The 22,920-nt window shown below is 39.9% G+C and overlaps 1 protein-coding gene across 3 annotated transcripts in view; it reads right to left on the reverse strand.

Moving 5' to 3' along the window:
• kif13ba (kinesin family member 13Ba) overlaps positions 1-16,213 on the reverse strand; it is a 39,651-nt gene extending 23,438 nt beyond the window's left edge. For 2 of the 3 annotated variants that reach the window (XM_026293150.1, XM_026293148.1), the window contains exons 1-6: positions 16,170-16,213; positions 15,429-15,605; positions 14,872-15,204; positions 7,904-7,997; positions 423-435; positions 42-102 (exon numbers count right to left, since the gene is read on the reverse strand). In XM_026293150.1, the coding sequence (XP_026148935.1) occupies positions 42-102; positions 423-435; positions 7,904-7,997; positions 14,872-14,941 (238 nt within the window). In that variant the 5' untranslated portion in view covers positions 14,942-15,204; positions 15,429-15,605; positions 16,170-16,213. The remainder of the gene's footprint in view (positions 1-41; positions 103-422; positions 436-7,903; positions 7,998-14,871; positions 15,205-15,428; positions 15,606-16,169) is intronic. The other variant, XM_026293149.1, reaches the window with a different exon arrangement.
• Positions 16,214-22,920: the final 6,707 nt, after the last annotated feature.

A 22,920-nucleotide genomic window follows, 5' to 3' on the forward strand; every position in this document is an offset into this window, starting at 1 on the left:
GGCATTTTAATACAGTTAAGGATCTGAGTTAATATACTAACCGGCAAATTTCTCTTTATCCGTCTCATCCATGGACCAGAAACAGTAATCATAGGCAAAAACCTGGGTATCACATGGAGACACAACAAACACAGTAACAGTGTGAGAGAGACACAGAAGGGACATCTAGGTCTGACCGTCAGACACAAAGTTGACATTAGGCAAATATTTCATTTAAGGTTAATAAATTAAGGCTAAAATAGACAAAATAGTTTTAGAAATCGCTACTTTGTATCATCGCCTTTAGATTTGCACACAATTCACAATGTGAAGATAGTAGAAACACAGTGGCTTCTTTGCTGAACATAGAGATGACTCACAACTATGGAATCAGTTTAGTGTTGAGAATATCTGTGTACACTTGTGTGGGTGTGTACCATTACCTTGGATTGACTCCTGACATGTTGGGAGGGTCAAGGTCCATAGGAGCATGTAGAAAGATAGAAGACATTTAGTGCACATGTTAGAGAGGATGCAGAATGCTGACCATGTATTGTAGCTATCCAACTATCTGCCATTCAGTATTTTTGGTCTAATATTACCTGCCCTACGTTGAATTGAAGATAGAGAGAACAGGAGAAAGAAATAAACTGAGACACAAACAGAGCCAACTTTGTACGTGTTGCTTGTTAACATCCTGACTGTCCCATGTGAAAACCAGCTTCATGGGGGATTTGGTATTGTGGTGTGTGTCTGTGAAAGTCATGCTAGGCACTGCATTTATCTCTGAGGACTTGGGGAAGGAAAAAAAGAAGAAAAAAAAAAACCTTTGGGATTCAGTGAAGAGTTGTGGGAATATCTAAGTGTGGGCATGGGATAGAGGGGGTTGCTACTGAAGTTGGCAAAGGGTGGAGAAACAGTGTAGCGGAATAAATAACAGTATCTGTGATCATATCAGTGTTATCTTTTACAGAAAAACCGAGTAAATGCATGTTTAAAGAGGGTCACTCATGAATCCACACACTATAAGCATTTAGCCAACAGTCATATCCTTTAAATCTGAACTCATCAGCACACAGATGCTCACGCCATATGGAAATGGCATGACAAACCAGCTGATTCTCACAACTATGTTATAAAATTAAAAAAAGCTAAATAAATTTAAAACACTAAAATAAAACAACAAAAGTGTAAATATTAATATGCAGAATACATAGAACTATGGCAGAAGCAAATTATATTAGCACCAGTTTTTCCCTAACACATCCAAACATCAAATAGGCTCTTAGACAAATCTGGTGATATGAATGCAGGACACATCCAAACACCACTAAAATGTGCGATTACAAAATAGCTACACTTAATTCCTCTGATCGGTTTTTACATGGAAGGTTAAGGTCAAAATCAACTTTTTTGCAAATATATGGTGCATGGATTCACTGGACATCGAAGGCATCACAAAGTCAGCATACTGTAGCTATCTGGCCCTGCACTAACATGAACTAGCATGAATTTAAGTCAACATTAATTACATGGCACTGAGTCATTTAGTAGACATCAACTTATTCTGCTGCTGAACTCAACATCAATCTGTCATTAAACAGAGCATTTATTTTAACGCATTGCGCCTTCAATATGGGTGGCATACATTATAAAAATGTGTGTTATCAGCACAGCACTAACATTGCACACTCCACTTAGCCACTACTTGCTCGACCCATGGATGTGGGTAGTTGTCAGTCAGAGAGCTACATCAGAGGACAGACTGCCAATGGTGTACATACCATACATACATACACATACACACATTACTTCAGTACTTATGAGGATAAAACCCCACACTACATGGATTCCATTTCTCAGAGGTTGACCATCTGTACTTGATCCTAAGCGACATCTCAAAAAACAGCCTCTTAAGTGTCTAAAACTCAAACTAGCCCGCTTAAATAAAAGTACAGTATATGAACATGCACCCACACACACAGACAAAAAATATTCATACACCTGTTTCCTTTTAACCCATACACATTCTTTATAAACAGCCAAAGCTGCAGCTCTTGCACAAATCAGCCAGAAGCCAGTCCAATCTGTAACACTTCATATTTCACTGACGTTCCACTGCTGACATGCTGTACTCAGAAAATACATGCAGAGTAATCCCTATCTGCAGCCTAATTTATTCCAGTAGCTCTTCAAACCATTATACAGTTAATCTTTCCTACACAGCGCTGGCGTTTATTCATAGCACAAGTGCACTGCATTTCCAGTTAGTGAGGGTGTTTGACAGGGGTTTTTAATGCCTATAAGTTAGATTAAACATCTTATGAGTATCTTATACTCTAAAAACACAAAGAGTACAACAAAATGATCTTGTTTTTCTGTGCTATCTCCCCAGAGTCATAGCTCCAAACACTGTAGGGGTGAAATCAGTGTGGTAGGTTTTGACATACATATTGATGACAGCTGTCATGGTTGCTTCAAAGGCTGCAGGAGACAAGGGTTACCCATATCCCACTGCTCAAATGCCCATTAGCAAAGCTAGGGAAGCCCCTCACCAATGAGAGTGGAGAATGAGGAGGTCAGGAGAGCAGTGAACCCGCCTCCTTTGGTCCTCAAACACATTTATTCGTCCCTTCTCACTTCCGCCTGCTTCTCCACTCTGATCACTGTCATTTAAAAAATAACTTAATGCATGGTTGCTCCCCCCCACCCTTTCTCTACTGTTCATGCATTCTTTTTTTTTCCTCTCTGGGACTGTACCATCAATGCCTGTGTAGGGAAGAATGAAGAATGGAGGACGGAAAGGCAGCTGAAGGTAGCCAGCAGAGTTGGGGAGGAAAGAGGCTGGGCCTGAGACTGGAATGTTAAGCTGAAGCAGAAACATCATCAATGTAACACAGCACATACTGATGTCAGAGGACAACAGGACGTGTAAAAGGCTAATATTTAATTTAATTTAAAATGATACTGATGCTGAAATGAATGATCATGCCACAAATACCATATCAAGAAGGCCACATTACACTATCCAGTCTGAGGCTGATGTTAATCACGTCTGAGGAGAGCTGCTCGGGCATTATTTCCCTGACATTTATTGCAAATTTATTCCAGATATTGCACATTCTGTCACACTGTTTGACAGTGGATAATTTTTCATGTATTAAACAGGGAGAAGTGCAAACTCCTGACACAATGCAATTCAGTAATACAGTCTGCTATTTCACTTCTCTTTTCCCACCGGTATAAATAAAACCAATCCAGCTAAACATGTTTTTTAAAGTGGTCAACTTCAAAACTGAAAGGCTGGCATTTTTAGTTGAAATCTCTCCTTAAAAAAGTCCAAATTAACAAGCACAAAACAATTCTTCTGAAAAGGCCAGTAAAACATACACATCTATTCATTAAAGGTGCCATCACTAATAGATTTTGACCATGACAACTTGATAGCAAATGGAAAATACAGGCACCATTTACATCAATGCCTGTGTGTGTGATATTAAGCTCTTGAAACAATCACTGAAAATCATGATTTCCATGGTTGGTCCACATGGTCCACATGGTCGACATGGTCCACAATAACATTTCCTGCTCCAGACTTATTTTCTACACTCATATTATCTCAGTATATGTATACTTGGATATAATATTGCTGTCTATTATTGACTTATGTTATATCTATGACTAGAAATGCATGCTACATGGGCAGTGGTGACTATAAAATAAAATGGCAGTTGACACAAAATATTTTTCTTTACCTTTAATTTTTTTAGATTTCTGATTTCCTTATTTGATTTTGTTATCTAGACAGTATTACGGTAACTATCCAAACCCTGACGTGAGTGTGACCAAGTGGTCTGAAAAATGGTATAAACTTGGATTTCCCCATGCTTCGGTCAAGTTGGTGATATTGGTTCAGACAAAATTCAAAGCAGGAAAATTCTGGGGAAAATAAGCCATTGTGGCCTGTGGGTAAATGACACTTTCTTTCCTTAATTTCCAAACCCATCATTATGCTAGTGAACAGACATCCAGTTGTTACAAGGTTCATTCAGCCTGGACAGTTAAAACACTTCACTTTGCATCCAAAACTCAATTTCTTCATAAATCAATACACCATCAATTTTCACTTCTAAAAACAATGTTAACAAGTACAATAACACACATACTCGCTGATACATACATAGTGAATAACAATGTCTAACATCATTCCAACACATAGAGCCACAGGGTCTCCTTTGTGTATCGTCTTGGAAACTAAGCCCTGTGTTTGCCTTGCTGACATCTGACAGCAGACAGATCATTGTCATGGTGTGTCAACATCCAGCTTCACCAAACAAATGCAAACAGCCTCAGGTCATCATACAAACTGCAGTGTCTGGCCACATGACTGCAGGGTATTAAGCCGTCTGCTGTCAGACCCTGCAGTTCAACAGTGTCCCTGGTGGCTGCAAAACTGATTCAGACAGAGCAGACAAGACATCAAGCAAAATGTATGTAAGATACAATGTAAAAATGAAGTACCAAACCAAAAAAAGTAACTATCTTGGCTGTCAGACAACACAGTGAGCTAATACAGCATAGTTTCTTAAACGAATAAAACATTTAAAATGCTTACATTTTATAAACTAAGATTATTCTCACCACCACAGTGAGTCACTGTGCCACTGCCCACTGAGGGTTGCAGTGTGAGGAACTTAAATCTGGCCCTGCCAATATGAGCTGCTGCTGGAAAATCTGAATCAGTCCTCCAAGCAGAACACACAACTGAGTGAAAGAAATAAAAAAGGAAAGGATTTGTAAGTAATGTAAGTAAGGTCCTTTCAAATTATTTTAATTGTGGAGCATCCAACAACAAAAACAGTCTGCGGATGTTTTGATCATGTAAATACGGAGTACACCTTCAGTCCTGAGCTGAAAATGTTATGACACTTTTACATTCATCAAATTAGGTTGCGGAAAAGTAAAAACTGTTTTATCTATTTTGTCACATGGAAGAAACTTTGAATTTGATTGAACATATAAACAGTCTTTCTAGTTTATTTTTTTTATACTAACTTCTAAAATTCACCAAGAAGGTCTTACACTTGCAGCTTAGGTCTCATTTGGACAAAATGGTGTGTGTTCAAAAAGGCACAGAATAGGTCATAACACTGCATGGACAAGGTCTTTTCGTGTGAGGATGGTTTAAAATTGTGTTTAACCAATTCTGTACACAGACTCATCTTCTTTCAATGATGGGTGGCCTTCCCTTTCCCATGACTGAGCAGACAATATGGTCATTTCTCAGTAGAGTAACAGAATTTGATGTTAAGCTTGTAAGACAGCCATAACACACCAATAGGATATTCGGTTATATGTTGAAAACATGTAAAGTGTTGTAATCATCTTAAAAGGTGTCCTCCCCACATTTTCCATCTACTGACTCCTGCAAATCAGAGCTAAAACCAATTTGGAAATGAATATAAAGCACCAGCGAAACATGGGTAAATATTAAACTATGTTAGTGAAGTTAGTAATTAACCATTATTTGGCCTCTCAGGATAACACCTCAGCCTTGTTATCAGAGCACAAAAAGGAGTCGGTGAAAAAGTGGCCACAGCTTTGCGCTCAAAAACATACTATTAAGTACCATCCTGAAAAAATATAACCAGCACTAATGTATTACCTTAAGGGAATTCAGCCAGAGTCAGAATCTAGATACAGCTCAACAACTAAATGCGCTTACTGACCAGGAATAAGCTCTACTGCAGAGATAGTGAACACTTACAAATGGAAATTCTATTGCCCTGCTCCAGTGAACCATTTATTGAACAGATATCAGATGAATGCAAATGTGATGGAAAGCTCTTTCTGAGAACAAAAGAGATTATATTCCTCATCCTCATTTATGTTTAAACAGAACTAATCCTTAACTTGGGGAACCACCCCTACAAAAACACTAGTGGGAAAGATTTATGTTAAACTGCAGAAATTAGAAGTCTACAGGGTAATACACTTACCTGTGAGATTACTTCTGTTATCAGGAATATTTAAAATATTCATCATTCCTAGCACTCACTTGTATAAAGAGTCTATGCCGTGCCCAATTTTTAGGCTAGCCTCTGTTCCACACTGTCTTAACAGTGCTTTAGTGGTTTAATGCTAGAAAAACAAATTTTGTTTTCTGTACAAATCACGAGTTCAGATTTCAATAGCAAGACAGTGCTAAATATGAACTTATATACATATGCACCAATCTGTGAGCAAATGAAAGCTGAAATACAATAGATTTGAAGAAGTGACACTGACAGTGATAATGTGAGAAACACTGAAACACCCTGTGCTAATCACTCTGAAGTAAGGATCCTGTTGTTACATCTTGTGTGGTTATTCTGTGGAGAAAAGTCAGATTCAATCAGGAAGATGCCGTCTGTTATCTGTGCATTATCTTCTACAGATAGGGCTCAGATAGGTCTTCCCTGTTTTAAACGAAAGACATCCTGGTAACTCAGTTAGCCTAAACAAACATGCACCTACAACATTTATTGCATACTTCCTCTATATGCCTACTCCAGTTTTTCTCAACTATCAGCATCCAAGTGAAATGCTAACGAAAAGATTATCCTCCAGTGTACACACTGTGTAGATGTAACCTGCTCACAGACAAATAGAATGAAAATAGCATATGCATGCTAAGAGTAGCAGTCAGTCAGCCCATCCTCCTCGCTCCTTTGTCGCCAACAGACAGAGAACGAAATTACAGGTCCACTCTTGTTCAGTCCTCCATAAAAGTCATCTGTGGAAGTTTATGGTCGACAGATGCTCGTGTAAATGACAGGGTTGCCCCCCCTCCTATCGTGTCCTCACTTATAGAAAGGGGCTCCAGAGTGACCAAGAGCAACCCAGAGTTAACCTCCCCCTGTGTTGCCACGGAAACGGAAGAGCTGAGAAAAAGGGAGGAAGTCAGGCGGTGGGGAGTTACGACCCGATGGAGTGAGGAAAGAGAGGAGCAGAGTTAGTCTTTTTAATGTATAATTGTCTCTGTCCGCCTGTGTCGTGCTGCTGCTGTCTTTCTTGCAGGCAGAGGTGCCTCTTATACACACTCACAAAAACACAGCTGCTAGGGTCTGCTCCTGAACTTCAGCCTGAAACCAGAATTATACACCACGTCTGATCTAGCAGCTGCAATCAGCTCCACCAGTCACAAAATCTTTCTTTTGGCACAGCTAGTGTCTTTCAAGATGGCGGGTTGGTGGTAGTCAAGCATTCCTTACTGACCAATTCTGAACCACTAATTAAATTAAACATAAAACTTTAACTCTAAAAGGTTATTAATTTTGCAGTCTGTCATTCCAGTGTTATATTTGCAACAGTTTGCAGGGTTTGATCACTATTGCAACAACGCACACACATTCCTGTTCCACCCACTGCAACCAAATTCAACATGCCCTAATGCAGAGATTGAGACAGGCACAATTCAACATTACGTAGAAAAACTAGCTGGTTTCAGCATGGAACAGAATAAAAGCCAAAGGAGGGAAACAACTGACAAATGAGTTGAGTTAAAAAATACACCTGTCCCTAGGAGCCCCAACAGCTGCTGAAAACTAAAGCATGTGGAGAACATATATCATCAAATATAGATGGGTGACAAATTAAAGGAAAAAAATCAAAATTCAAGAGTCCTCCAGTGAGATCTGGCAGCTGTGTTATGCTGTGGTGGGAATTTTGCTGACACGGTGTGAGTCTATTTGTTCTCAATGATCACCTTTAACCTATGATGAAACATTTCTATCCTGAGGGGGGAGGGCTTGTTAATTTTGTTTTCAGAACACCTGCATCTTTGGCAGTACATTCTCATCTTTAATTATTAGACCACCGATCACATGTGCATTAAGAGAAGAAACCACAGTTGTGGATATAAATTCAAAAGGCACAAACATACCTGGAGTCTGCTTTGCCCAGGTTAGCTCCTGCAGGATGGAGGATCGTCTGGTTCTTCACCATCTCCACAACACATTTAGTGTTTAATTCCTTTTCTGTAGATCAGACAACATATATTTTACTATCACTGCATTGAACCTCACCAAAAACTCAGTTTGTATCATTGATTATTTCTATATCATCATTCAATTTCATGTTGTATATTTCTTTCATTCCCAATTCCATTTTATGAGAAAATTGGGTAGAAATAGTCTTGTTATCACAGATAAAGAGACCTAAGTGATAAATAATCCTGATAATTATTTTTAAAAATCCACAAAATTGATTAAAAACTGCTGAGTATTTTAGACAAAAGTTCTGCATTTGGATGGGTCCACTGCACAACCAACCATTTAGGCCACAGCAGCTGGATTGTGTAGTTGACAGAAAAGGGCCACAACACAGAAGATACACACACAGAATAACAAAAATTTGCAACTGTGAGGTATCAAGAGAGTTACACAAAAAATGACATTGTGGCAAAGACGGTTTATACAATACTAAGGGTGGAAAAACGGCAGTGTCATATCTTGAAAAATTCACAGGTGACATATGTGACAAAGACGGGAAAGGTACAGTTACTGCCTACGCAGTACACAGAAAGCCAAAGTTTGGGCTCTAGACGGCGGCACTAGCAGCAAACCAGCAAACAAGCATCTTCAAACCCCAGTTTTAGAATACAATGAAAGGGGCTGATTCCATGCATGAAGGACAGAAACATTTTTCACTTTCATGCAGAATGCAGGGGAAAAGTGGAAGAGCAACTTGACATCCTACCACCACTTCTGCACAAATAACCATACCAGTGGATCCATAGACAGTATATTGTCTGTATATTCCAGTATATTGCCTATTCTTCTGGTGTTACCAGACTGCTAACTAACCAAACAAACTGTACATTGTAAATACAAGTATGTAAATTGATAAATTGTATTATGGCTGCAAGCAAGATGTAATGTTTACATTTCCCACATCTATTATAAATATATTGCACTACCTTATTTGGACCTCATCCTCATGGACAGCACCCTCTCTACCAGCCTCAACCTAGATCAAATCTGCCTGCTATTGGACCTTTGTCTAAACACCCCATACTTCTCATACAGAAGTGAATTTTACAGACAGAAACTTGGATGTGCCATGGGCTCCCCTGTGTCACCCATCGTTGCCAATCTGTACATGGAGGAAGTGGAAAAGAAAGCTCTCAGCTCCTTCACAGTGATGATTTACGCCACAGAGCAAACAACATCCCTACCTCTATGGAGGCCAAGAGAAAGGAGGACACACATCTAAAGACAGCCCTCAAAACCTGTAGCTACCCTAAGTGGGCTTTCAACAAGGCAATATCCACATCAGGCAGAAAAACAAGAGACACGCCTGGCCTTAAGCTCCACAGAGGAAAAACCTGGTCATTGCCTATGTAGCAGGTGTTTCAGAGGCTTAAATGGATTTTTGGGAAACATCAGATACCAGTTCACTTCAAACCCACCAACACACTGAGACAGAGACTGGTTCACCCTAAAGACTGGACACCAAAACAGAAGAGCAGCAATGTTTATGCTGTAGTGTATGCTGTCCAGTGTAAAGAAGAATGCTCAGAACTCTACATTGGAGAAACCAAACAACCACTTAACAGGAGGATGGCCCAGTACAGGAGGAGCAGCTCCTCAGGACCACAGTCAGCTGTGCAACTCCCTTGAAGACAGTGATGTACATATTTTGGACAGATAAGATTTGGTTTGAGAGAGGAGTCAGGGAAGCTATCTATGTCCAAGTGGAAAAACCCTACCCTAACAGGGGTGGAGGGCTCAGACATAACCGGTCTTCAATTTGCCAGGCTGCCCTTTCATCTCTTCCCAGGAAATTAAACAACAAATCAAATGTTTTCCAGGGAGGACATTTTTTTGGTGAATCAGAGAAGTCACATGAGCCTACCATTAGATCCTAACGACCATCATCTGAGCTCACTTCTTTTGTTCACCAACAAGCCTATTCAGGCCAGGTGTGAAGTGAAACCAATTCAGGACTGTGGGTCTAACGACTCTCACCTGATTTACATAGCTCACCTAGTAATCCCATGGGACTAGGGGTGGAGTGAAACCAACCTGGAAGATAAATTGGAGGTTCCATACCAGCTTTTTCTCAGACTGATCAAGCCACTTGGATGGGTGGTGAAACGTTTTGACCTAAAAACTAGAAGTCCAGCTGCCATGACTCAACCTCTAGATGACCTCATCTGTACTTTTAGGGCTCTTAGTTAACTATGAATCAGCAACTATTAGATATGTGTATGGAGTATCCCCAAGTATGTTTTCACTGTAGCACCATGGGTCCTAGAGGAAGACTGTTTTTGCTTTATTATGTTCTGTGTTTACTGTACATGGCTGAAATAACAAATTACAGATACCTGACTACTTGACTTGCTAAGAGCTAATTAACAAAACAATCTCACACAACTAAGGAACTCCTTTGGTGAACCTTGCCTGTTTCTGTCATCATGCAATGCTGGAAATACAATTTCCAACTTAGTATAAGGAGTGGTCCTACTCCTTTGTCCATTCAGGTATGTGTCGATGCTACAAGTCAGTAGACTACTTAATCAACGTTGTAGTAATCCCAAAACCAATTCCACTGTTCCATCAAAAAGTCATACACATAGAAGGACTGCATTACTGCAAAAAGACACATACAGAGTAAATATCTGACTGCTTTCAACAATGTAAACAGATATCTGAAGGAGTTCCTAATTATGTATTACAGTGTTGCATACTACGTTTTTTCTTCTCTGAAATACCCTTCTAAAACATTTTACTCCAAATCTTACTGTGAAAGTAACCAGTAGAAGCAGTGGAAAATATTTCACAGAGCTGGTAAGTCTCTCCATTCATGTTGCCAGTGAGCGTGATCATCACACACACAGGTTTGCTCCTGTAGTAAGCATTAAACAACTGGTTACTTGCACAGAAGACTATATCAGCAGCTGCAGACTAGCAGTATTTTACTAGTTACTGGTGAATGCCCCAGCCACTGAAATGCAATATAATTGCAGTAAAAAGCCCCAAAAACATGATCAGACTGATTGTTTCTATCTAAGTGTGTGCATTAGGCTCATCAATAACACAGAAACAGGTCACATCACGTCCTGGCCTAGTATTAACACACAAACAGCTTGCAGACAATCAGCACCTAAAGTGCTATTACTAATCAACGGAGCAGGCATGCAAAAGCATGCAAAGATATTGAAGTTTAGTAAATGTGTCAGCACAGGGAAAGTGTTCTGTGGTTTCAATCCCTTTCTTCTAGAAGAACTATCTAAAGTAGCAATACACTGTGTTGTTATATAGCATCTATGGTCTTCAGCTACTTGTTCTGACCAATGTATGGCTACTCTGAGGCAGGAATGTGACTGTAACCAACAATGAAGCAGGTGAGCAACTGAATTTCTGGATAAAGACAAAATGAACAGATTCTCAACCATCACACCTAGAGTTGGTTGCAGTGTAGATAATAATAAACATTTTCTTGATATGAAATGACTTCATCAGTGTATTGCTTCTGTTATAAAGCATGAATACTTCGCATCCTTTCTAAACAGCACCTGGTCATACCAGACCATTATGTTTCCACCAGGAGTTTGATGTGTGTGTTTTACATACTTGATTATTTGCATTTATGCAAATAACCATTTTATCTGGAGAGGCTGCTCAAACAGACTGGTGTAACTTAGCCAGCCAAAGTCACAATGTATCCCAAGTTGCCTGATTGTGGTTGATAATTTCCTGGGATATGACAGAGAATACCAGCCTCAGCAGTCCTACATCTCTTGAGAGGCTAAATATGTCTGTTGAAACCAGGAATACTGGGGGATTGAGTCAAGAGTGTCTGCTTAGAGAGTTTCAGCACTACATTTCCTGGCAGGAACACGGGAGGAGAACTATGGAAAATTTGTGTCAAAGGTCACAGGACCTGACTTACCCTCTAATTCGTCTTCTGTCAATGTGACAAAGCAAAAAAAACAAAACAGAAGAATGAACGAATGGAATCTGAGTGACAAGAAAACAGTGAGGGTGAATGACAAGCTAACGTTAAAAAGGACACCACAGGTGTTGCGTCAGAAAACTTTCTATTTTGCCCTCTCTCTTCTACCTCTGCCTACATTACCCACATACCCATATTGCTGCAGCTGTACGTCCTAGTCAGCAGAGAGGAAAGTGTGATGCGATGTGGTAGGGAGGACAAATGTATCCATTGTTTTCTGTCTCTCCTTGCTCCACAAGTAGCTCTCACTTTCCACTGGCCTTCTCTCTGGTCTTCTCCAGGGCACCGATGCTGAAGTTTGGCACAACAGCCCTAACATCAGCCAGGAAGCTGATTGGCCGGTGTTACCATTGCTACGGCTGGTGCTGCTCTGTTCTTCGAAGGCCACAGCCATGGGAACATGGAGCATTACGCAATGTTAGCAAATATTCATTCAGACTGACTCCCTTCCTGCCTTTGTCCAGCTAGGCAGCAAGACCACCTCTCCTTCTCAACCTGGGATACAAAGGACAGTGCCCCCAAGGTTCATGAAGCCCACCTATTATTTCAGTATCACAGGTCTGAATCACAGCACAAGCAAGGGAAATGTAAGTGGGGAAGGTGAATGACTACTTCTCAGTCCTCCATCAACTAGGGCTACTGTGTTCTGAAGCAACTGTCTGACAGCAGGAGACAGAGGAAGAGCTGTGTCCCAGCTGAGCAGCTCAAAGGTGTGAATGTTAAGAGGCCTAAATATCAAAGGATGTGGGCTTAGAAACGAGTATGGATTCAAACTTTTCTCTAAGGACCAGTAAGTTTTGATTTTTAAACAGCTCCTGTTCTGAAGTGCAGTGCAATGGAAGAATTATTTGTCTTCTCAAAGCTGATATGGTTTTTGGTTGGCCAGTGGAATCATAAAAGTCATACATTAACACTGGCAGTTGTGGACAGAAGCCTTATTCAGACAGGGAAAACCAACAGAAACGTGGCAGTGCTTATTCCAAACTGCCTTCAGCAAGCCACCAATTTGCCTGCTTGCTCCCTTTCACCAAAATTATGATTGCTTTTTGGTACTAAGCAAAGTAAGACACATGCAGACATTTGATTGCATAAACAAAAAAGTCTTCCAGGATCAAAACAGTGTAGCAGTGAGTTTAGACAATTATTAGTAATGGATTCATTTTCATTTTCATATTTATTAACGAAATTACTTTTTGGTGGATCTATTGTCCATTAGTACAGGCTTATAAAAAGCAAATATGTGAGGTGTGAAAGAAATTATACATTTAAAAAAAAAAAAAAAAAAAAAAAAAAAAGCAGCAACAGCTAGTTTTCAACCTGCTTCTACTTCTCAAAGATGCTTGAAACATGCACAGTTTCAACATTAGATTTGATGCTGCTTTTATTGTCAATTTTTATCTTGTGGAAAATTTTTAAAACTGTGCTTAATTAGAATTGATAGATTTTTCTTTTATAGCATTTAAAGCTCTTTACAAGAAGAAATTATACAAGGGAGACAATGGTTTGGGTCAAGTATACATGTCTGCTAGTTTGCCATCACCTGTTCCTGTCAGGTTACAATGCACACTGACGGAGAAGCGGACATGTTGACAGGTACCCAGAGACTGTTGTCACAGTGATGTATTTACAGTAAATAGCTACCTCACTGAATCCAAACATACTGGATCTGAGACAAAAGCTAATCTGTAGCCTGTACTTCTATACTTCACCATCTCCATAACAGTGTTGATAAAAATACCCATCAACTAAATTGTCGTTGTTGTTCACAGCAACATGTGGGACTTTTGTGTGTATAAAACAAATGTCTAACCTTGCAAAGAGTCACCCGTGAAAAACGTCATCCCTGTTGCTGAGGTTTTCTACAATAAAGTTTATGGTTAAGTCTATGGGAATAGCATGTCATTCCACAGCATTGGTCTTGTGACTGACTTCTACAGCTCAGAGGGGAGAGAGAGAGAAAGGGACACATGTGATCCAATCTGCCGGTTGTCGGTCAACCACTCTGGTTCAGTAGCTCTTCTTCTTCTTCTCCTCCTCCTCCTCCTTTCAAGGGACACATGGTCTCCAAAACCAAAAACGCACCTTGGCAATTAACCAGAATGGATCATCTGCGGCTTCCTGCATGTGGCTATGATAATCTGCAATACAACTACCAGAGCATTTGAGTGTGCATGCACACTGTGCCTTTGTTACTATGGCTTTAAAATTAGAGATGATGATTTAAGTGGACATGAAACTGGCATGGGAAAAATACTGAAGATTGTCCAAATGGTTATGAGGCAGTGATGGCAGTGGTCAAAAGAAGAGACAAACCTAAAAAAAACATCTGAGAAAACCAACTACTATTAAATAGTCACTACTATTGCAGGAGGTGACAGATGAAGTTAAGAAGCTATTGGCATCTGGAACAACCAGCAAAAAAAGACAAAGAGCCTAAGCTTTGTAGACAGCAGATCTCACACAGCAGCTCAGCTTTAAATCAAGCTGGATGGCAAACAGCCATGAGGGAAGCCTTATGGCAGCACTGTACAAACATGTGCCATCCAGACCAGCCATGCTTTTTCTTTTTTCAGTTAATCTGCAGCAGCTCATTTCACTAATGGGTGGTGGTGATTTCTGACTGGCATCCCATTCCAAAGAAATTAAACAGAGAGTGCTTAAGTCAAGATAGTCTCCTATTGATAATGTTACTGTACTGTGCAGCTTGTTTATAGACAATCTGAGAAGGTCTGTGTGTCTGAAATAGTCTACCACCAATGATCTTTTTGATTTTCATCTTTTCATAAGAATAACCTCACATTTGGTCCATAATGCAGCCTAAATGACAAAGCAGACAGTCTTTATGAACAGAAGTAATCTTTGAGGCAGTGTACCAATAAGAAGCCCTCTCACCTCTCCTGTTCATGGGCCGTACCCGAACAGCCACCTTGACATTGGAGTCGTCCAGGTTGGGTTCCCCCATGCTCACTCCTTACCCAGGGACTGGAGGTTGCGCTGATCCCAAATAAATCAGCTCTTCAGCTAAACAATCATCCAAAAGCCTGGAAATGTCCCGCTAGCCGGACTGGCAGCCAGCTAGCTTCGCTCAGCTTTGCTCCATAGACCAGGCATGTCGGCGGAAAAACAAAAAGCCCAGGCAAAATCCCCCTGGAAGCCAGTCGCCACTGCTTATCCCCGTCTTCTGCTCATATTAAAGGCTAGTTTAGATCCACAGAGACGTGGAGGCTGGAAGGGAAAGAGCATATTAAGACATTAAAGCCGCTGGTGGATGTGACTGAGCATATGCTATGTGCAAGGTAAAAAAAAAAAAAAAAAAAAAGGGCTAGCCAGCTAATTTGCCAAGCAAACTGAAGGGGGATCAGCGGCAGGAAAGAGACCAGTTTGTGGCCATTTTCTACCATTTAGCCATATAACATCCCCGGACACTATCCAGCCTCCGAGCTACATACCTCGGTGGATTCATTCCAAAAGCTGACAACACTAACCCACAAGTAAAACCGAGGGAGAGAGCCCCACAGAACCGCCCGACGATGATCTACAGCTTCCAAACGGGATCCACTATGTCCACCCTCGGTGTCGAGCTACAAGCTGCTGCACCATCCTCCCTTCCGCCTCGGTGTTCCGCCCTTCAAATTAAAAGTCAAAAAGTCAGACGTCAAACTTGCTAGAAGGTATTTTCCCCGAACAAATAAGAATATAGCTGAGTAATCTTAAATGTTTTGTAACTGAATAGCTACCTCAAATATAGCTATATCTCGTATTGACGCTTTTATTACTAATCAACGTGGCGTGTAGTTATGTCTCGAAAAACAAAAACGAGCTTAAATTCCTGCGTCACCTAACATAAACTCCCACCGCGATTTATAGAACGAATACTAATTACAAGCTTATTTCCAGTTCTACTGCCTTAACTTTAACTTTGTTGAAATTACTGACGAATATGTTAAAAAAACCCTCTATTTTTACAGCTGTGACCTGACGTTACAGTTTAGGTTTTTACAGGGGGACATGACTCACGTTACTGCCCAGTCGGCGACCGTTAACTTTAGGTCAACGAGTTAAAAATCATGTCTGGACCAATTAGTCAGAAGTCGACATATAGTTTTATACGCAACACGTGAGACACAGAATGAATAACAAGTAACAATGCTCTTATTTAGGTTAAAAATGAAGAAAAAAGTATTTATTACCAAACGTGTTCAAGACAGTCACGCGACACTTCCGGCGTTCACCGTGAAGATGAATACAAAATAAACGTAACACTTCCGTTCCGCTTTTCAAAATAACGCCCCAAAATCAAACCAGTCATATAAACTCGGTTCTAGCGTCTGCTATACATTAATTACTTGAAAAACAAGAACAGCAACAACAACAAAATACTGCAGTCACATAAACAGATAAAACACAGGCATTCTTTGAAAAATACACATGGTGGTCAAATATCACAATATGCAAATGAAGAAGTCCTAACAAAATAAAATTGCGCTGGGGTTTTGGATCAATGTGTCTATGGCCACGATTGTAATAAAAGGAAGACAAAAATTACAGTAGAAATTATATTTTTTTAAAGGCTATTGTCGATTATTTTGGAATGAGACACACTCTTTAATGCACTTATGGACTCTTGGTGAATTGTATTTTAACAGTGCTGTGGACTGTCAGACTGGGATGTTTGTGACACCTGCTGAACACCAGTGGAACTGCAGTCAATGAGCAGTATGGATTTGACATACATGAACATGTGTGTGCCCTCACTATAACATTACTATATTATACATATAATGAATGCATTTGTATTTTTTATATTCACATGTCATTATAGAATGATATAGATTGATTACGCACTCTCATTTATGCATTATCTAGTGTTCAAGTGATTTCGGTTTTGTGCTTGTCTGAGGAACTGAAATCATGAATGTACATACTATGGGGTGGGTGTCAGAGGCGCCACCTGCCCCAACTGATCTGTTCCCACTTTGAAGGTGAGGTAGTGCCTTGCTGTGAAGCTGAATGGAGCTGGTTCACTCTGAAAAATGACAGAAAGAATTATGATAGAATTAATTTGCTAGAATAAGGATATAAATACGCTTCTGGATTTAAGCCCTCGTAAGAACCACTAAACCAGAGGAAAATAAATAAATAAATAAAAGAATGAGGATTTACTTGCTTTACCAGCCAATCCGGTTAAAAATGTAAATTGTGCCTGTGAATGGAATAAATCACATGCTCAGCATTTAAAATTCATTCATTTTCTCTACCAACTTATTTATACTTGCGTGTTATCCCTGCATACACAGAATAAGAGACACATTTTACAGAGGTTTCTGATGAATAGAGTGCTTTGACATAAATCAGACTGCTCTTTCTGTTCACTAATCTGAGTATCACCTATGTACATATAAACTTTCAATCAGCTTCCATAAAGAGCAAAGAGCAAGAGCAAAGATTTTCCTCATCCTCTTCTCTCTCAGAAATGCTGAATACTTTGTCTGCCTAATTATTAAACCAATTTGCTCTCAATGCTCGATGTGTTTGTGGGTTCTTGTACAAGAAGCACTTGCTGGTTGTTGCTGAGATCTGATCAGTGGAGCAGTGAGACCACCAGAGGACACTGTGCTGCAACATGTGCAGCATTGGAGTGGGGTGCGATAGATACCATGGAGAGCAACTGGCTATGTAAAAAGCTCTTCTTGCAGAGGACCAAAGTAAAAGTATTAGAAACCAAATCAAACAAAAAGCACAAGTTAACGGTTATATGAATATAAGATCTTTATACATGTTAGTGATGGTTTCCATAATAATAGCTGAGTGGACATCACGAATTACTTTCTGTTCACCATAAACCACTTAAGCTTTATTACATCCCTCATGTGATTTGCAGTTATCAGAGATAGCAATCGGAAGGACAGAGTGTATTCAATGCTTGTCGTCACAATGTTGGAGCGTAGGCAGAGAGAGAACAACGCAGAGAGATGGTACCCCGCCTCTTTCTCCAGGAGTCACGTAAACCCCAGCATCTGCTGTCATTGCTTACGTCTGAAGGAGTTTGGAGTTTTTTTTTTTCATTTTTTTTCATGGCTCTTAGGATACATAAACTCTTGCACTTTATGAATATTGGTAATAAAAATACATAATTTATGGTCATTCAAGCAGTGAAATTTAGAAATTAAAGTTACAGAAAAGTATATTTGAAAATAAAATATGCAATGTTAGGACTACTTATGATACACTGTGTACATTATCATCATTTACATATGTAGTGTATGCTACTGTATATTGTACATATGCTCTGTATTAGCAAAGTGTTCCATATAGCCTCACCAATCCATTCCCTGCTATATTAAGAAATCTGTTCGAGCTGCCGATTTTCTCATGATTAATTTATCACTATTGCATTTCTGTCAGTGGGCTTTCAGCATAAGTCAGTATCAATATGCTCTGAATTTGATTTTGAATGAATATAACATAGGAAATCAAGCCTCTGCTCATTCCTTGTATTCCTTGCTATATTAAAATGTCACCAGTGGATCTCACTGGCTCTCTCAGGATTCTGTACTAAGTCATTTTCAAATATACCCATGTAAAGATGCAGTCTGACATCACTGTGCTGCCCTTAGCCACGTCCTTTGATTATAGTGAAAAACATTTTAAACTAAATGTTTCTGATGAGTTTAAGGCTAGCTAGGCTCTGTACCACACTCTGTACAGGGAAATGGAAGTATGAACATGCCCACATTACAACATCTGTTTTGTCTGTTACAGTTCCTGGAACCTGGCAATCTGTATATGGGAAGAGCTATCTGCAGAGCTGTTGAGAAAGACAGTGAGAAACCTGCCTGTGATCAGCCGATGTGACTAACAGGGAAGACAAACTCTCACTGGAAATGTACTAGAAAACTCTCAGTGGACATTGGAAAACCACTGAATACAGAGTGGAAAAATACATTTTCACACAAGCATGAAAATTTAAGACACAGAAACATGTAGTCTATATGAGCTATAATAGAATACGTTTTCCTTACAATCTCTTAGCTATGTATAGCCTGTGTTGTGTTCATGCAACTGTTGAAACATTGCAATGTGAATAAATATATTCTTTGAGAGTATTTTAATATAAGTCTGTGGACAAGCCTTCTCTTTTTAATGTGATTTGGATGGTTTTCATCTTGTTGCTTTATTTATGTTAATATGTTAACTTGTGTCTTTAAGGGTTGTAGTTGTCGTGTCGTCCAAATTCTGGAAAACAAAACCTGCATTTCCTCCGGAATTAGTTAGTTATAATGATTTTGTCATGCAAATGTCTCACCATCCAGCCCTTAAAATTACCCACAGAATGTGCTGATGGAGGGGCAGGAGGTGGGATCAGGTGACTGGCAGAGTTGGAAAATTGCTGAAGGCTGTTTGTGGGCAGGTGATGGTAAACCCCATTGGTATCTGATGGTTCATTACGTGAAAAATCAAATGGATTTCACTGAGGCTGACTTATAGTCTAAAGGAGGGAGTACACCCTGGAGTCACATATTACATAGACTGCATGATGTTCCTCCATAATTGTCTGTGCAAGGAGGAAACTCATGCAATAAGTGTAGGCCTACATAAAACATGTACTGTTTAAGGACTTATTTATGAAAAGTATAACATTTTGCCGTAATGGAATATTTGAAATTATTAGGCCTTGCTGTTTTCAGTCCTCTGCTTCCCTGCCCTGTCTTGTTGCTCCGCAGGTGGACACTTGCATAATGATTAGTGCTACGTTAGTGAGTGGACGTGAATAAGGAAATGTCAAACAAGTATTGAAACACCACTCCTCTTTTACGTAAGAAAGTTGGTTCTTAAGTAGAAATAGCACAGCCAAACAGAAGAAGTGGGTGGCAGAGTACAGAGGAGAGAAGGATGTCAGGGCTGTCACCATGACACATTGTAATTGACTGGATAAAAAAAAAAATCAAGGTCTGTTTACTTTCCTTCAAGCTGGTTAATTTAAAGTAAATGTTTGCAACTCACAACTGAAGGGACCTGGAGGGTTGAAGTGATTAGGACTCCCATGGGGTGTTCCTTTGCAAAGGGCACAGGCTTTGAAGAATGTTAAGAGCACTCCTATTGTTTATAGTATTCAATTTCACCTTCAATAAACATCAGGGTAATGAGGATGTTATTTCCGTCAAAGACATATTGTACAGTGAAAAGACACATATACATTATTTTTATAATGCAAATGAAAGGTGAGGAGGGTGGAACACAGAACATTTAAAGGATCAGTTTATTACAACTTAAGTCTAATACTTGTAGTTTTAGTATTATTGTTTATGATAAAGATTCACTGAGGTAAATACTGACATCTATTATCTGCTATAAAAAATAAAAGTATCTTAGATGGAAGTTGTCAACTTTTTCTAGAAGTTGGGTTAAGGGTTAATATTTAACAGAACTTAAGTCAATGTTAAGACTCCTGAAGTGATGGAAACACAATTCTGTGTGCGTGTGGGTGGGTGGGTGTGGTGATAAGGTTGGAGGGGTAGAGGGGAAGGTCTGACTCCTTATCTGCTCCTTCGTTAAGATGACACGATTACAGTAATTGTTCCGGCCACTAATCAGACTAAAGCAGGAGATGATGTGTATGTGTGTGTGTGTATGTATGTGCGTGTGTGTGTGTGTCTGTGTATGTGTGTCTGCTTGGTGTGTGATGATTTGCTGAAAGATGGCTATTGTGGTTTCTTAAGCTGGTACACACAACAGGTAGTTTAATCAGAGCAACCAATTTGAGACAGTAGTCCATGAGTTCCAGTCATTTTTTTAGTGCTTTTTTGTGCTTCTGTATATATTGTACTATATTTGTATAGTTTTGATTCATTGCTTTCCATGTTTATACTTTGTCTTTTTGAGATTTTTCTTTCACTAAATTTTCTGGTGTTTTCCATTATTTTTATCAACTAGTGCTTCGGTGCCTTGCTCAAAGTTATGCTGATAGCTCTTACAGAATATCAGGAGAGCACTACGCATTCTTTCTCCCTGTGCAGGTTGTGATAATGTGATATATTAAATGTTCCACATACTGTGGACATTAACCAGCATTCCTTGTTTCCTCGTCTGTCTGCAGCAGGCAGCCAGCAGTTGCAGCAGGTTACAGGTGCCAGCTGGTGATTGGAGTGCTGCTTGGCTTGAACTCCCCAAAGACCCTGGGAAATCCAGACGTATTGAAGACATGATTGAGCGATGCTACCCTTCATCGGTGTACTGTGGACAAACACACACATATATAGTGTGTTTTTGATAATGACAGCTCCTACTGAAAACTGTTTGTACTTTTTAGCCCCCAGGGTATACCTTCACCAGTCTATACTCACTCAGTCAGACAGATCACTTGGGGTCAGACAGATCACTGCAAAACAATTCCAAAACTTAAAAATGTTCTTCAGTATTTCATCAGTCACTTTAGTATTTGATGCAGAACAGAACTTTATATGTGTGTTAGACTAGTTATGGTTGTCATGCAAACTTGAGAACAACACCATTCAATGATATTTAACATATGAACATGATCTGAGAGCAGTTAACCAGAGGTTTTTGTCACGGTCTGAGCCATGTGATGTTATCCTGTCTATTACAAGAGGCAAAGCAATGCATCAAGCCTGCACATCGCCTAAACCTGAACCAAAAACTTCCAGCCAACCAAACCCTAATGGGATCTCAAATGGTTGCTTAATATAATTGTCTTTATTGCGTTTTGCCTCTGTGGAGGCTATGGCAGTGGCTAGAGCTGTAGTTAGTGCTGGGTGTGTGCAGATGGGGGGGCGGGGGTTGGCTAAAAGCAGAGTGGAGACAGTGGAGATTGCTCTTTATGGCCATTGTGGCGGAGATCCATGCCAGAATATGGCTGCCCATTACAGTGGGCTCTATTAGGTTAATGACTTTAGCAGCTTTATGGCCATGAGCTCATTACTTAAACGGGCCAATCGAGTGCGGCTGGCGACCACTGACATAGTAAACTGGTTTGTGTGTGAAAAATGAGCTCAGGGGTTTTCCCTGTATATCCCAAGAGATATACTCATAATTTCTACCTTGTATTAGTGTATTCAATTCACCAAAACTACCAGATAGGAGCAGCAGTAGATTCAACATTTACTCCACTAAAAAGAGCATTTCAGTTTTAATAACTGGATTGGTTGAGTTATTTACCTAGATGTTGAAATAAGAAATGACTGTATTGTCTGTTTGTGTTTTTTTGGGCTATATGTATGCATGTATTTAGTAAGTATGGCTGTGTTTTTTTTATATGGCCTCCAACAGACAGGCAGACAGTGATGAGAAGCAGCAGCAACTTGTCATCAACTGTTCCTGCATTGACTCATCAGCCTGGACCTTCCTGAGTCTGCAGGGTTCAATAAAGAGCTGCAGGAGTTTGTTTGGTTCCTCTCACACATCAACCGCCGACAGGGTTATTTTAAACCCAGGGCTTGATACTACACAGTGGTCTAGAATTAATGGAAGCGGCTTGTGATGGCCAAGGCAAAATTTATTTTCACTTATGATAGCATACTTCACTTTGGGCTTATCTTGTACCAGTTTCTACTCTGCCTGATTGCTGACAACTGATGTCAATATGTATCTTACAGGTATGCTTTCCAGCATGCACACTGAGTCAGTAGAAAATGTGGTTCATTATATTGCATTTACCTTCATGTGATCAAAGTTACGACCATAAGAACTTTTTTCAGTTAGCAAAATCAAAATCCTGCCTCACAGAAACACAAAACCTCCTGCAATTTCAATCCAATCAATAGAAACTTCCTTCCATCCATTATCTATACCTGCTCATTCCTATTTAGGATCACACCCTATCCCAGCTCTCTTTGGGTGAAAGGCAGGGGTACACCCTGGACAGGTCACCAGTCCATCACAGGGCCACATAGAGACAAACAACCTCACACACTCACACTCACA

The sequence above is a fragment of the Mastacembelus armatus genome, chromosome 3 (assembly GCF_900324485.2).
Source record: "Mastacembelus armatus chromosome 3, fMasArm1.2, whole genome shotgun sequence".
Classification (NCBI taxonomy): domain Eukaryota; kingdom Metazoa; phylum Chordata; class Actinopteri; order Synbranchiformes; family Mastacembelidae; genus Mastacembelus; species Mastacembelus armatus.